Source organism: Lacerta agilis, chromosome 1, assembly GCF_009819535.1.
Source record: "Lacerta agilis isolate rLacAgi1 chromosome 1, rLacAgi1.pri, whole genome shotgun sequence".
Classification (NCBI taxonomy): Eukaryota; Metazoa; Chordata; class Lepidosauria; order Squamata; family Lacertidae; genus Lacerta; species Lacerta agilis.
The window spans coordinates 46979992-46996330 of NC_046312.1; the positions used below are offsets into that span (position 1 = coordinate 46979992).

Here is a 16339-nt window from a genome sequence, read left to right on the forward strand (position 1 = left end):
AATTCAAATACGCTATTTCTCAGAAACCCCTTTAGTACAGCAAACTATGCACATGCTCTGTCATCTGTGATTTTGTTCAATCAGGAAATGTACAACATATAGCTAAATTAGGCTGATTTTATTGATTTTATTTCCATGCATAAGTGTATATATGTATGTGACTGTTACCTTTGCTTTTTCCTTCTTTCCCTTTCCAAAAAAAATATTTATATTTTTACATTTGGCTTCCTTGGTTTTAAAAGGCAATTCTTTGGAATTTCTCACTGGAATTTTCACCACATGTGTCTTAAGGATACCAGTATTTCACAAGGTTTTGTTAAGTTCTATATCCACTGGGCTTTGGGAACATAAATCTAGAGCTTCTCTCTTTACTTTTTCCTGGAGCTGGACTAAAGAGAAAGATCCTGGGCAAAAAGAGCTTAGAAATTCTACAAGGAGCTGGGCAGACTTTTTAAAGGGGGGGGGGTGTACAAAAAGGAAAACTATACCATCACTGTCATCCATCATATTCACATAGAAGGTTTATTAGCTGACAGTTTTAAAGAATTGAACAAAGTAAATTTCTTGGAAGAAAATGTCCATGCTCATCTTGGGTGCCCTCCAAGCAATGCACTACAATCACATGTGTCACAGCAAAGGAACCAAAGCTAGCTATAATGCCGTTCTGATCTATTTTCTTTGATAAAATATGCAAATTTAGGACTTCAGAACTGGACTTCCCCAGCTCAATTTTCACCTCTTAGTAACTTTTTAGCATTAGTCTCTCACACTCTTATTTTTTATTAAAATAATATATAAATATAAATATGGGGCAGATAGCCCCGCAACAAAGACTAAGCACGTTCAGTAATCATGAGATGTTGACTAACTGTTGTGGGAGGAGGGGAGGAGGAGAAGGGACTGGGATGGCTGTAATGGTGTATCCTGGAAAAAAGCACGAGGTTGGGCACTCTGAATTGCCAGGTACAGTGGTACCTCTGGTTATGAATGGGATCCGTTCCGGAACTCCGTTCGTAACCCGTGATGTGCGTAACCTGAAGCGGCGCATGTGTGCGGCGTGATTCTGCACATGCACGTGACGTCGTTTGATGCACCTGCGCATGCATGAACCGCCGAACCCAGAAGTAATACGTTCCGTTATTTCCGGGTTCGTAACCTGTGTTGTACGCATCCTGAAGCATTCGTAACAAGAAGTACGACTGTAGTGAGGATATACTGCAACATTTTGTTGTAGGTTCCATTTACAGGGCTCTAGTGCTCAAACCCATGAACACATACTCCATATTTCAATGTTTCCTACATGATTGTGAATTTGAGGCCTTCTGTTCACAGAAATCATTGAGTTAACTGTGGAACATTGGGAAAGCCACCCACAGTTTTAGCCCTCAAAATCATTTTCTGGGTCATCAAGTGCTTGGTGCATTCTACATTACTCCCCAAATGTGACACTGGACATAAGGTAAATCCTTATTTCAGATTGCTCACAGTTGGATTCCTGCCAGCCCTCAAGCCTTCCCTGTGGCTGATTACCCTTCTAGTCAGCTGCACTCTGCAGTGTGACTGGATGAAGGAAAGAATTGTTTAAAAGATTGAATGTTAGGGGAGGGGAGGGAGAGTACACAAGAAGACAGAATGTTCAGGATTTGTTTGTTAAAACAGTTAGTGGGTTTTGGACTATGAGAAAGCGTTGAGAAGATTCTTAGGTTTGGAATAAGACTAGGAGAATAGATCTCCTGTTTTGAAAATTTCTGTGAAAAAATAAAAGAGTAAAAATAAACAGGCTCAGAGATTGAGATTTTCCATTCTCTCAGAAGGAAAAATAGTTAATGCTGCTATGTCTTCCATAAAATTAATGTTTTAAGGATTTGAACAGTCACCCCAAATTCAGGTATTCATGGTGAATAATACGTGACAAACTTGGTGACAGTAGTGGAATATAAAAGGTAAAAAGAAACTATTCAGATCATTTGGTGTTATTAAATCTGAGTCCATTCAATCTGAGCTTAAGAATGTAAGAGCCCTGCTGGATCAGACCCAAGGCCTATCTAGTCCAGCATCCTGTTCTCAGAGTGGCCTACAGGAAACCTGGAAGCAGAAATGGAATGCAAGAACACTCCCCATACTTGTGATTCCCAGCAAGTGGCCTTCGGAGACACATTCAGAGGCATACTGCCTCTAATACTGGAGATAGTAAATAGCCATCAGGGCAAGTAGCCATTCATGTCCTTATCCTTCATGAAATCATCTAACCTCCCCTTTTTAAACAATCAAAGTTGGAGGCAATCACTATGTCTTGTGAGGGTGAATTCCATAGTTTGACTATGAGGAAGTATTTGCATTGAATCTTCCAGCATTTAGCTTCATGGGATGACCCTGGGATCTAGTATTATGAGAGGGAGAAAAACTACCTACATTCTCAGCACCATGCATATTATACACATCTATCATTCCCTGGCCCCCATCACCTTTTCTCTACACAAACAAGATACAAATATTGTAGTTTTTCCACAAAGGGGAGTTGTTCTGTTCCCTTGATCATTTTGGTTGCCCTTTTCTAAACCTTTTCCAGCTTTGCAATATCCTTTTTGCAGTGAGGCTGAACTTATCTGAGAATACGGCAATGGGCAGCTGGGTTTCTAATTCTTAGTTTCAATATATATTTAAAAAAGCATTTAAACTGCTTCCAAATCTGGACAGAATCTTAAAATTGTGCAAAAAAAAAATGCTTGCATATTTACAGCATGGTGGAGCAATTTTTGTCTGCTCCATATGATTGGTAATTTATCTATGGATGCCACACATTAAATCCAACAGACAGGAATGTCAGCTAGGTTTAAGGAAAATGTGCTCAGTGACTTTGAAAGTTCCCACTGGGGCATCAGATGCTTGACCGGCCAGCTCATTAAACATGATAAAGATCTGAAGCTTCATGAGGGGAGAAATATGCAGAACTTGAAAAAAAAATCCCCATAAAACATTCCAACTCTCATTGTTTAGACAAAGAAGAATGCTTTTTAAAAGCCATTTTGAGATACAGTTGGTGGGCTGATGACTCCCTAAAGTGCAGTTATTTATTACAATGGGGACTAGGTAATAAATTATGTTCCTTGCTTCAACCTAAAGACAGTACTTTTTATACAGGGATGGATATTTTCAAAGCAAGTACTCCTTTGGGAAGGGCACAAAAATATGTAGCAGTACAGCAATCAATGAATTATCACAGAATTATTTCTCCCTTCCTTCAGTAAACCCCACTCTACTTGGCAAGAAAAACATTTTTGTAAGAGTGATTTGCCTCCTCTAACCAGATCAATTATTCTGGTTTTTTTTTTCAATAAACACTACACATAACACCTTTTCATAACACTTTGCATTACTGACCCTATTCCACACTCCATTTCATTATTCCAATCAAGCATATCAGTTCAGTGACTTTACTTCATTACTTGAACAATGAAGACAACTATGCATATGTAAACTACAATGTGTGTATACATAAACTACAAAACAGAAACAACCTCTAATTCAACTAACTGTGTGGTGATTGCTGCAACTTGAATGGATAGTGTGTGAAACTCAGCCCCTGTGTACAGTCACTGGACACTGTGGAGCATGTGCATGAATCAGCAACATTGCCCCGTCATAAGAACATAGGAATAGCCTGCTGGATCAGGCCAATGGCCCATCTAATTCAGCATCCAGTTTTCACAATGGCCACCCAGATGCCTGTGGGAAACCAACAAGCAGGGCCTGAGCACAAGAGCACCCTTCCCTCCTGAGGCTTCCAGCAACTGACATTCAGAGACAATACTGCATCCGACAGTGGAGGAAGAACACAGCCATCATGGCAAGTAGCCATCGATAGACTTATTCTCCATTAATTTGTCCAATTCTCTTTTAAAACCATCCAGGTTGGTGGTCATCATTGCTTCCTATGGGAGCAAGTTCAATAGTTTTACTGCGCTATGTGAATAACTACTTTTTTATCTGTCCTCAATCTTCCAACATTCAGCTTCATTAGATGTCTATGCATTGCAGTTACGACAGAGGGATAAAATTATTTCTCTGTCCACTTTCTTCACGTTATGCATAACTTTATGAACTTTTATCATTTTGCCTCTTATTGGCCTTTTCTTTGAACTAAAAAGTCTCAAATGCTGCAACCTTTCCTCATAAAGGAGTAGCTTCATCTCTTTGAACATCTTGGTTGACCTTTTCAGAACCTTTTCCAACTCTACAATATCCTTTTTGGGGTGCAGTGACCAGAATTATTTATAGTATTCCAAATATGGTCACCCTGTAAGTTTTTGTAATTACGAAATAGAAGGCTATATTTATTTACCGTCTTGATTTTCCTAATTCCAATTTATGTTCTATCTATCTTATTCGAGCATATTTACCCAGCACAAAATTGGTGACAGGAAAAAGAAAGTGTTAAGACAACAAGCTCAATGATGGACCACAGTGAAGCTACTTTAAAAACTAGTATTTGGTCCCTATGGAAAACCTAGAGACAACTAGGTTACAAAAGGATAGGAAGCCCACAGAGCATCAAACTAAAGATAAAAAACATTCCTTCAAAAACCACTATTTTAAAGCAGAGTTACTATTAATAGGCTTTAATGCAAATCACCATAATGGCAGTAGGCTGTTTTTTACCTTGAATATCTTTTTCAGAGCACAAAAAGCAATGCTATCCCTTGCAGCGGCAATCAAAGCCTCACTTGGTTTTTCTCCAAGCCCTATCACCTGACTTGAAATGCTTATTCATGCATATTACTATCCTGGATAAATGTCAAGTTGTGTTTCATAGCTGTAATGCTTCTTATTTTAAGCAGCCAAAAGTGTATGCTTCCAAACTCACAATGATATTCTTCAAAGCTGATGAAATTTTGCTGGAGAAGTTTCTCTTTCCACTGCAAACCAGCTACAGTTATAGTACCTGCCAAAGGACATCATTTTTTCAATCCTAACTTCCCAATGTTTTGGTTTTCTGAATAACATAATTAATAAAAAGATTTCAAAACCTTATCTTGCAGTGTAGCATTTAGCAAGTAGTGAACTATCAGGCAAATCTTGCCCCCTATCACTACCATCTATAAACTACCACCACTAACCATCTCGCTACCAACTCCAATTCCCAGATTTTATTCCTTCTTTCTATCATTTACAGCAGGCTTCCTCAATCTCGGCTCTCCAGACAGCGGCGTCACGAGGGGGCGCAATGGGGGCGAGCCGCCCCATTTTCCAGGGGAGGGGGGGTGACACTTGGGCCGGTCCGGCCCCGCCCCGCTGGCAGGCCCCGAGCAAGCCACGGAGCGAGGCAGCCTCGCCCCACAGGCTGCTCACAAACCTGCTCCACGGCCTGCTCGCAAGCCGTGGAGTGAAGCCGCTCCGCCCCGGGGCCCGCCCGCCAGCGCCGCTTTGGAGCTGCGGTTCATGGGGCTGCCCCGCCCCTGCTGCTTTTCGCTCTGTGGCTTGCAAGGTTGCCGCGGAAGCAGCAGCGCCGACCCAGACGAGTGTGCCTGCGCGAAATGTCGCATGTGCACACTCCATCGCCGGGCTGCCACCACTGCTTCTGCGGTGACCTTGCGAGGCGCAGAGCGAAAAGGCGGCTCGTGGGGCCACCGATCGCGCACGGCAGCCCCACAAGCCGCCTTTTAGGTCTGCAGCTCGAAAGGTCGCCACAGAAGCGGCCTGACGATGGAGTGCTCACGCATGTGCAGTCCATCATCAAATCACGACGCGCCACCCCGGGTAGCGAGAAGGCTTCCTCCGCGCCTGCCTCCAGATGTTTTTGGCCTACAACTCCCATGATCCCTAGCTAGCAGGACCAGTGGTCAGGGATGATGGGAATTGTAGTCTCAAAACATCTGGAGGGCTGAAGTTGAGGAAGCCTGATTTACAGCATCTTCCAGGGCTACATGAAGAAGGAATCTGGAAAATGCACATTTTTCAGTGGGTTGTAGACTGTGGAGAAGTGACAAAGGGAATATAGAGTGGTTGTAAGGCAGGTATTCCACATCTTCGTGTTTTTGCTCTTTTAGCTGTGTGACAAGAAGAGAAAGCTAAGTAAGGCTACTTCCTATGCACTGATTATCCATTCTTAAGGAAATCAGCCCTGAGTGCTCCCTGGAAGAACAGATCCTGAAGCTGAGGCTCCAATACTTTGGCCACCTCATGAGAAGAGAAGACTCCCTGGAAAAGACCCTGATGTTGGAAAAGATGGAGGGCACAAGGAGAAGGGGACAGCAGAGGATGAGATGGTTGGACAATGTTCTCGAAGCTAGTAATGTGAGTTTGACCAAACTGCAGGAGGCAGTGGAAGACAGGAGTGCCTGGCGTGCTCTGGTCCATGGGGTCACGAAGAGTAGGACATGACTAAACAACAATAAAGCTCTGTGGTCCCATAATCAGCTCCAAAGGACTGGGGAATTATCCAAAGCAGCCCCCCCCCAAGTGGTGATAAATTTCACTGGTAGCATAAGTGTAGAAGTAGAGATGCCCCTCCGTTCCATATGTGATGGATGTTGGTTTTTCCTTAACAAGGAAACTTAACTTTATAGGTTTTTCACAGCAGAAATTCTCTGAAATTGAGTTAAGTAATAATAATAATGAAGTTCAAATTGTAAGGTAAGAGGGCTGGGGGAATTTGAGATTACCGAGTAAGGCATCATGAAAAATGAACTTCAAAATAAGTATCTGAAGAAAATTCAAAATTTGGTATCTGAAGAAGTGTGCATGCACACGAAAGCTCATACCAAGAACAAACTCAGTTGGTCTCTAAGGTGCTACTGGAAAGAATTTTCTATTTTGTTTCGACTATGGCAGACCAGCACGGCTACCCACCTGTAATTCAAAATAAGTGCTATTTGGACTTTTGCTACAACTAAAGGTGATTCTAAATACAGCTGAACTGATGTTAAAGCTGAAAGCTAGGAACTACTGGTGCCAAGGGAAATGTGAATTCTTCAAGTGTATTTTCCTTATAGAAATTCCTGGACTTTTATTTCTCAAGTTCCCGTGTTTTGAACAAATTTTTCAGTATGTATTTATGACCATTTTGTCTCATGTGCTTATTTTAATGATTTGTTTGGTACAGGGTTTTGCATTATATAAACACAAAAGGAAGAAAACAATTGACCATTTTGTTTTACAGTACAAAAGGCAATGTATGCAGAGACAAATCTGTTCACCTCCTAGAAGTAGTCTCCTGCTACAAACTCTTGGATTTATAAGTAAAAAAAATAAATAATAAATCTGGGTTTAATTTTCTCTCTCCCACAATTTCATTCCATAATTGTGTGTTTAAAATGACACTGAGGGAAACCCTGAACAAGTTTACAATAAAAATAAATATAGGGAGAGATAGCTCCTTTTGTAAGATTTAACACACACACACACACACTCCTGAAAAGACCAAAACTCCCCAAAAGGAAATAAAAAATAAAAAATCCTTCCAGTAGCACCTTAGAGACCAACTGTGTTTGTTCTTGGTATGAGCTTTCATGTGCATGCACGCTTCTTCAGATACACTGAAATATGACTATGGCAGACCAACACGGCTACCTCCCCAAAAGGAGTCAACCAGTAAAGGCCAATGAAACCAAAAAGTATTTTATCCAATAAATTAACACCTTCCTGAATTAACAAACCAAAATAAGGTCCATCCAAGTAGAAATAGCCACCAGTTTTTAAAAGAAAACTGCAACAGTTTACCTATTTCTATGTTAAAAGGTGGAAGTTAATAAATTGGCAGGAATTGGCTTAATTTCCAATTATACAACAGCACTCCACATTATTTATCAAATTTCTTATATATATTGTATACCACCCTTCATCTGTAGATGCAAATATTTCTTGTATGGGGGTCCTTTCCTCAAAGGCGGTAGATATAGCTGCTCTTCTAATGGAAAAAGCCAGGATACTCTGACAAAGGCAAATTTGTAAACCAAAGCAATGAATTCCTTTAATCATCTAGATTTAGATAGGAATGCTTGAACAATGCAGGATGACAGGAAACAAACAGGCTACAAAATTGTTCTTGTGGTTTAGGGTGCTTTCAGAAGGAATCCCATGCGTTAAAAAAAATCCCCAGCAACAATCACACACAGGCAAACTCAGATTGTGCAATTACAGTTGGAGATTCTTTACAAAGAAACCTTGCCTGCCCCACCAAAAAACCAGTCTTTTGTGGGGAAATCCACTGGAAAGTATATGATAATGCTTGCTTGAGACAACATCACAAAGAAATCAAAATAAATTGCTCAGTTAATAGCAAGTGCCATCTAACCTCCACACAAACAACTCAGGATGACCTTAGAGAGCAACTAAGTTTGTTCTTGGTATGAGCTTTCGTATGCATGTACACTTCTTCAGATATTTTATTTTGCTTTGACTATGGCAGACCAACACGGCTACCTACCTGTAACTGGAACTCAGGATGAATTCTCAACAAACAGGTTTTCTAGAAGCAACCTTAGTGTATGACTAATAAGGAATCTGAGAACTCAGAAAACATCAAAAAATTGCAATTTCTTCTTCTTACAAGTAACCAGGTGAGCAAAGAAGACAATTCAATGAGACAGTTCTTATGGAGCTTGAAAACACACTGTAAAAGAGTAAGCTGCACAACAATCAGGCTACATGAGGAGGCATAATGACCTAGTGGAGGCGAAATCAAAAAGATGTGCCTCTGTGGAATTTTTAAAAGTTAAGAGGTTGTGATTTTCTGTTCATCCAGTTATGCCTGAAGGTAAGAGGCTGGAGGTCAGATGTATTTCTGGAGAAATATGAGACATTACACACTAAGACTGTAGTAGGCGATTTCTTCCATTATATGCAGAAATCAAGAAAGGCCTTCCATATATTGAAGTATATGAAGACCATATACCGTATTTTCCGGCGTATAAGATGACTGGGTGTATAAGACAACCCCCAACTTTTCCAGTTAAAATATAGAGTTTGAGATATACTTGACTGCAGATTCTCTACTGGGTGTATAAGACGACCCCCGACTTTTGAGAAGATTTTCCTGGATTAAAAAGTAGTCTTATATGCCAGAATATACAGTAATTAAGGTGTTCCGTGATACAAGGAAAGTGAACATCGACTGAGGGCACCATTTCACTGCAAATCAACAAAGAATCAGCTGAAATAGTTGCATCTAAGGGTAAAGGAGTGGGTTTTGAGAAAGGTATTCAGGGATCCTCAATCACAAAGACCACTAAGGGGGGGGGGACTTGGTGAGGACTTTGTCCTCTTCTTGGTCCCTGAATGATTGTTCTGATAAGTTACAGGTTGGCAGCCATGTTGGTCTGCCATAGTCAAAACAAGATAAAAAATAAAAAAAAATCCTTCCAGTAGCACCATAGAGACCAACTAAGTTTGTTATTGGTATGAGCTTTCGTGAGCATGCACACTTCTTCAGTGGTCTGACAGAAGACAGCCTGATTCATTGCCCACCCTATGTGGTCTATCTGCTGGTGTTGCTTGTCAAGTTGAACATCAAGCTATCCCTTCAGATGTCTTTCCAAGATGGATTTCAGCCTTTTTTCTGCCCACTGAAGATGTTGAACACCTATTGGATAAGTTGTGGGAAGAGAGTGCCTCATTGTCAGCTCAGTGCTGTCTTCCCTGATTAACACATGCTTATTCCTCAGTTGAGGGAAGAGTTGTAGATTGGTGGCAGAGCACATACTTTACATGCAAAAGGTCCCAGGTTCAATTCCTGGTTATCTTTGGGTAGGATTGGGAAAGACTTCAACCTGAAACCCTACTGACTACAAGTCAGTGTAGTCAGTGCAGACTAGCATTGGAGTGGTGTGGCTAAAAAGGTGCCTCTGCTCTTAAGTGAATCTCTTAAAAGCAACCTGTAAGGACGTTCAGTGGTTGCTCATGAGAAATCAGCCAAACGCAGAACTTCTAAAACTAAGTTCTTTATTGTGCAAAATATTTACAGTGGAGCAAAAGTTCAAACATCCATCTCAACCCTCTGCAGAGTCCAGGAATGAACCCTTCTGGTTCTTTGTCCAGCAAAAGAGGCACGGGATTCTGAACCCCCGCCTCCCCCTTCCACGTCTTTCCTGTCTGCGACCTCGGAGCGTGGGAAACTGTCCCTGTTCCCCGCTCTCCCCTTGGTGCTCAGGCTCTGTGATCTGCTCACAGCCCCTGCGCCGGCTTCCTGCCTCCAACTCCCCCTACCCACTGGAGGAATGGTCGCTTCCTCCTGAGGAGGGGGATGACGAGCTGGTGAACAACGGAGGAGGTTCCCGGTACTGCAAACGATCCCGGGGTGCTACCTGCCTTGGGGAGGGGGGTTTCCTGACACAACCAGAGGGATTTTATTTTCCTATTTTAGTGCTAAGCACCAAAGCAATAAGACCAGAGACAAACCTCAGACCATTGTGAGACACGTTAGTTTTACCCTACCAATGGGTGCTATAGTTGAGATTCCTACATTGCAGGGGGTTGGACTAGATGACCCTCAGGGTCCCTTCCAACTCTATAATTCTATGATTCTATAATTAGGATTGCTCTTTAACAGTAAAAGACTGCATTTCTCACCATCTGATGTTATCTCTGATTTTGGCATAGTGGTCTTTCTAACTGACCCACAACTAGATGAGTGTGTTTTGCCCAAAATTGCTTTGGAGACAAATGGAGATGCCTGGTGGGTCTAATATGGCTGAAAGGGCAGAAGTTCCAGACTGCTGGAATAATCTAAGGTTGAAAACTTAACTAGAATTAAGATACATTGTGCAAAGTAGGACCTGTTTCCAAGCAAACATGCATGGGAATGTGCTGCATTCAGTTATTGGTTGAGCCCTAACATTTACCAAACTTTCAGAGTAGGAATAAGTCAAACATTTACTGGACCTTAAATAAGATTTGCTCAGTGATTTAGTTTCCTGTTTTATTGTATATGTGTGAAATGTTAATGGAACCGATTTTATTGTTGTATAATGCCTTGAGACGTGTTAATGGCAGTGCATAGTTTTTAAGCAAGCAAGCAAATGACTACAGTATAAGTATTCCTTTTCACCAGGGTCCCTAGCCACTTTTATCATTTTAGTTTGTCACTCACTGTCATATTTTTCAGTGTGTGTATATTCTTCTTGGATTATGGCTATAAGTGGGGAGATGAAAATTGTAGGACTCGTAGTATTGTAGGACTGCTGGAAAGACTAAGCAGAGTTTGTGCTCTGGGTGGATCAAGGCTGCCCAATGGTATCACAATATTTCTGAGGTAAGATCTCAGTCTCATTCTATAAATTCTGGGCTTAGGACTCCCCATTTACAGGCTTGGTTTCTGTTTTTCCATAGATGAAAAGATACTAAGATATTCATGACTGGGTACAGATGGTGTGCACTCTTTTGCATTTTCTCCATGTCAGTAGACACTTTGACCTGGCTTGCCTCCTATTAGAAATTAAAATTATTTTTCCTACTCTTTTTTCCCTCTTTCTCCCCATCTGTTCAGAGAGGGGGGAAAAGAGACACACAGAGGGCACTAAAATGTTCTGTGCTATTTTTATATGCTTTTCCACAATTCTGAAGTCACAGAAGCACAGCTGAAAAAAATATTTCTTAGTCAATTAATAGAAAAAAACTAGTGTAGATTTTTTTTAAATGAAAACAAAGCCAAAAAAAACCCCACTGGAAATATTATGAAATATGACTCTCAATAAGATAGGAATGAAACATTCAAAGTACCTAGCTGGCTTTTAGCTATGCAATGCCTTGTTAAAAGTATCAGTCCCTTGTTTATCAGCTACCCTTTCCCACCACTTTTCAAGCACATCCTCAAATACCGCAGGAGGGGGACATACAGAGAAATTAAGTACGGTTTGTGGTCTAGGTGGTTCCTGGATCTAGTTGAATCCACAAACCAAGTGATGGATGTTGCCAGGTATGCTTTTGCCTGGCTTAGCCTGGTGCACCAGCTGTGCTCGTTTCTGTAAGAGACATATCTGGCTGTGGCAACACATGCTTTAATCACATCACGATTTGATTAATGAAATATGCTTGACAAGAGGTTGCCTTTCAAGATGCTTTGAAAACTGAAATTGATGCAGAATGTGCCAGTTAGGTTCTTTATCTGTGCCTTAATAACGTCACATGTTCCTACTATAACAGCTTTCCTAACTTCCAATGTGTTTCCAGTCCTAAACTGAAACCCTGGTTATGACCTTTAGAATACTAATAAGGTTTCAGACTTGGATAGCTGAATAACTGTGTGGTGTTTTTTTTAAAAAAAAAAATATTAGCCTCATTAAAACCATCAATGCATATCATTTTGCATAGCCTGCCAATGGCTGAGGTGCATTTTGCCTAGTGTAATGGGGGCAACACTTGGCTCTCACCACAATTCCAGGCCGACCCATTTGAAACTCAAATTTCTGGCTGGAAAACTGTCTTGGGAAGAAATTGCTAACAACTTAATCTTAAATTTGGTGAGTCACTAAAAATATTTTTTTAATGAGAAGCTAATTAAAGCAAACATTGCTCTTTGTTAGAGGCAGGATAAGTAAATCCAGAGTTTTATAGTGAGTTATGAAAATGAAACACTTACTGAGCTTTATAAGAATGCTTAAACCTCACACTTTAGGCAAAGTTTGCTGGTTCAAGGCAATTATAGGAAAAACATATCTGACTTAATTATGCCAGTGCAGGCAGAACCTATAAATCAGGTGTTTGTGTGTTCTTTCTTCAGGTATCTCCACACTAGACATTTAGGGTTGTATTCAACAAAGTGCTAAGCAGATCATTCCATCAGTACAATAATCCCTCCTTACACAGCAGAATGGTCCACCACTCCTCCCACTGTTCACCTCCTAAATCTGTTTTGGGTTTCCCCCGCAACCTTTCAGACCAGATTGGGGGATAGCATGGGGGACGGAGGGGGGGGGAATACCCTTGCACTAGCACAAAAATGCAGTTGAATACTGCCCTTAGTGTTAATTGTCATGGTTTATATACTCACTTTTTGAGGGGCATCCAAACAATGCCATCCAATCATTGTATTGTCCTGCACATACCCTAAAATTCTTTCATCTTTTCTCAGCCCACAAAAGTCCAATTTCTTTCAAAAGACAAGTAGCATAATACTAATCTTCTGTCTTTTAAAAAAGGTGGACTTTTCACATAGGCAACGAAGTACCAGGAAAGTGAAGATATTGGCTACAATATCACAACTCAATATAAAACCTTTGAGGTGGTTATCTTTTTTTCTATTTTCAGCTTTTTTAAAACTGAAAATGTGCTATAGAAGAAAAAAACACAACCACTATTATCCAGTTACAGGTGGGTAGCCGTGTTGGTCTGCCATAGTCAAAACAAAATAGAAAATTCTTTCCAGTAGCACCTTAGAGACCAACTGAGTTTGTTCTTGGTATGAGCTTTCGTGTGCATGCACACTTCTTCAGATATCTGCATGCACATGAAAGCTCATACCAAGCTCATACAAAGAACAAACTCAGTTGGTCTCTAAGGTGCTACTGGAAAGAATTTTCTATTTTGTTTCAACCACTATTATCCAGATTGCTAAAATGGTGGTAAACAGATAAGTTTTTAAAAATAATAATAATAGTAATGCTGTATGCTCACCACCATTTTAGAAACTTGGTTAATAATGGCACTGGCCAGAAAGGGTTATTTAAAATAATTTTTAATATATGTAATTAACATTATAACACTACAACACTCTTTCATTTTAAAAACATAGCCAGAAAAGCATTTTAGTGCTAATTAATCAAGAGATCAAAAAAATAAATAGAGTGATAAAATGGCAACCACCACAAAAATTATAGTGAATGCCTGCTGGACTTCAATTGGCTGTTCAGGTGAGCTGGACCTTTTCCTTTCCTTTCCTACCAACAGCAGCTATGTCACACCCACTGCTAGGGATGGAACGTTACAGGATGAAAACATGGAAATAGTGGGATTTACACATATAAAACACACAATACTCCTAATGGCTTGGAAAGTCAGTTGCAATTCCACTTGTAGTGTACAACAGAAAATTAATGGCTGGGTGGCAGTCTTCTTTTAAAATGAGAGGAAAATAAGTTCATGTTATCAGATTTTATTTTCCTATTCACTATAGACTGAGCATGAAACTGAGTATTGTAAGACTTAGTTGAGAACACAATCATCCCTCTGGCATGACCTATTGAGGTGGTAATGTTTGGGTTTTCTGTGTGTTCATTTATTTTACAGATGATCCGTTATCAATTTGTGGCTCAATTAGAAATCCATTATTCATACATTGAGATAGATACTTACAAAGAAGGATCTTGGACGAGGTCTTTAAGGTTTATCCCACTACGATCCTCTGCAAGGTTCCTGAAGCAACTGTCACTCACTAAAAAAAGAGAAAGAGAAATACAAGAGATGAAAATATGTTACACATGTATAGTAGCTTCAAATAAATTAAATGATGTTGGTCTTATGGTAAAATTTTACTAAAAGACTGCAGTATTTTACTGTATTCTAAAGATTATGAATATGAAGCAATGCTGACTGAAAAAACACCATGTCAAAATCAGGATACTGAATACCAAGAATAGAAAATGCCTCATCTAGGAATTAAAATACTGCAAACTTCTTTGGTTCTGAACAGTTAGACAACCCTAACAAACTTTTAAAACAGGAGAAGACACTTTGAGGACCAAACTAGACACAACACAGACAGAGACATGAAAAGAAGTACATGCCCATCATGTTTAGATCTAAAGTGGTAGGGAGCAAGTCAGGAAAACATACTTTAACGGTAAAAGTTACTTGGGGTGGAAAGAACTATGACAGTAAAAAAAAAATCCTACAGTATTGCTGGGAGTGGCCTTCACATATTTGTGTAGAACCTGTGGCCCTTCAGATTTCCTAGACTATAGCTCCCATCAGCCCTGGCCATTGATGATGTTGACTGGAGCTGATGGGAGACCAACATCTGGAAGCCCAAAGGTTCTGCACCCCTGGTATAGACTCTATAGAGTTGAGCTTTTTAGTTTGCTGGTGACTTAGCTTTGCCTACTGTCAGGGAACCACCACCTGGCCCGCTGAGGGGAACGGAGGGTCCGTTAGCATACAGAGAGCCCCAGCGCCAATTGAGCAGCAGTACCTCTTCCAGCAGGGAAAGCCGCCACACTTCCAGTGGGGATGAGAGGGAAGGAAACAGCCTGGCGGGGAGAGGGCTTAGGGATGCCACTGAGAGCCCCAGCGTCTCTTCTAGCCAGGAGCGACAAACAGGGAGCCTGGCGGAGGGAGGGCTTGGGGATGTTGCTGAGACCCTGCGCTCACCTCGCCCGGCTGGCCAGGAGGGAGGCACGCCATTTCTGTCACCCCAGTTGCGCAGAGGGGTGAAATGCAAGGAGGGTAGGAGGAGACGGGGAGCCGAAGTTCTTATGCTGGGTGAGAAGTCGGAAGGGGCCACTCCCGGATTCTGCCAGCAACTGAGACAGACATATATTTTGTAGCTCTGCACTGTAAATAGTTTGCACAATAAAACTGCAAAAGACTGTTTGGGCTCCTACTCTGTTACTCGTGAGGCACCATCACACAAACCTTACACCTACTTTTTAGCCAATATTCTGTCTCGGTAGGTAGCTATGTCCTTACCAACCCCAGCAGCTGCCAGGACATTTAATTTCACCTGTTCTTACCCCAGGCCACATAGAATTTGCTGATGACATAAAACTGGGACAAAACTATCAATCCCACAGAGTATAAGATTAAAATTCAAAATGACCTAGATAATTGCTGAATTTCATTTTGTGTTTCTTACATCTCAATGTTTCAAAGCCAAGCATAAACATATTACTCATTACAAAGAAAAAAATGTATATGCAAAATTCAGGAAGTTGGGGGGAAGAGCTATAGTCTATGTCAGGCATGGGCAAACTCGGCCGTCCAGATGTTTTGGGACTACAACTCCCATCATCCTTAGCTAACAGGACCAGTGGTCAGGGATGGTGGGAATTGTAGTCCCAAAACATCTGGAGGGCCGAGTTTGCCCATGCCTGGTCTATGCGTTAAGGAAGCAAGGTACAGTACAGCCTCCAGCTGAGGTTTCTTTATGGGCTATTTTAATTGAAGGGAACATAACTGCTATAGTGAATTACTGAGGGTTAGTATGCATAAAAGGGGATGCAACAGAGCCTCTCTATTCAGCATCATCTAGGCCTCAGCTGAAGTACTATACCCAGATTCCATTATTACATGGAATCTTACTGTTGACATTTGGAGAAACCAACATTCTGGTTAAAATCTGAAGCTCTGGCACTTTCAAGTCCTGCTAAACTGTGGCAGTCATATTAAAGTCTACCCCCCAGGATTACTT

General features: G+C 41.0%; 1 protein-coding gene across 22 annotated transcripts in view; it reads right to left on the minus strand.

Moving 5' to 3' along the window:
- The window catches only part of GPHN (gephyrin), a 235191-nt gene that overhangs the window by 184090 nt on the left and 34762 nt on the right, over window positions 1-16339 (minus strand). For all 22 annotated transcript variants that reach the window (XM_033147666.1, XM_033147695.1, XM_033147633.1 and 19 more), the window contains exon 2: window positions 14287-14365. In XM_033147666.1, coding sequence (XP_033003557.1) covers window positions 14287-14365 — 79 coding nt within the window. The remainder of the gene's footprint in view (window positions 1-14286; window positions 14366-16339) is intronic.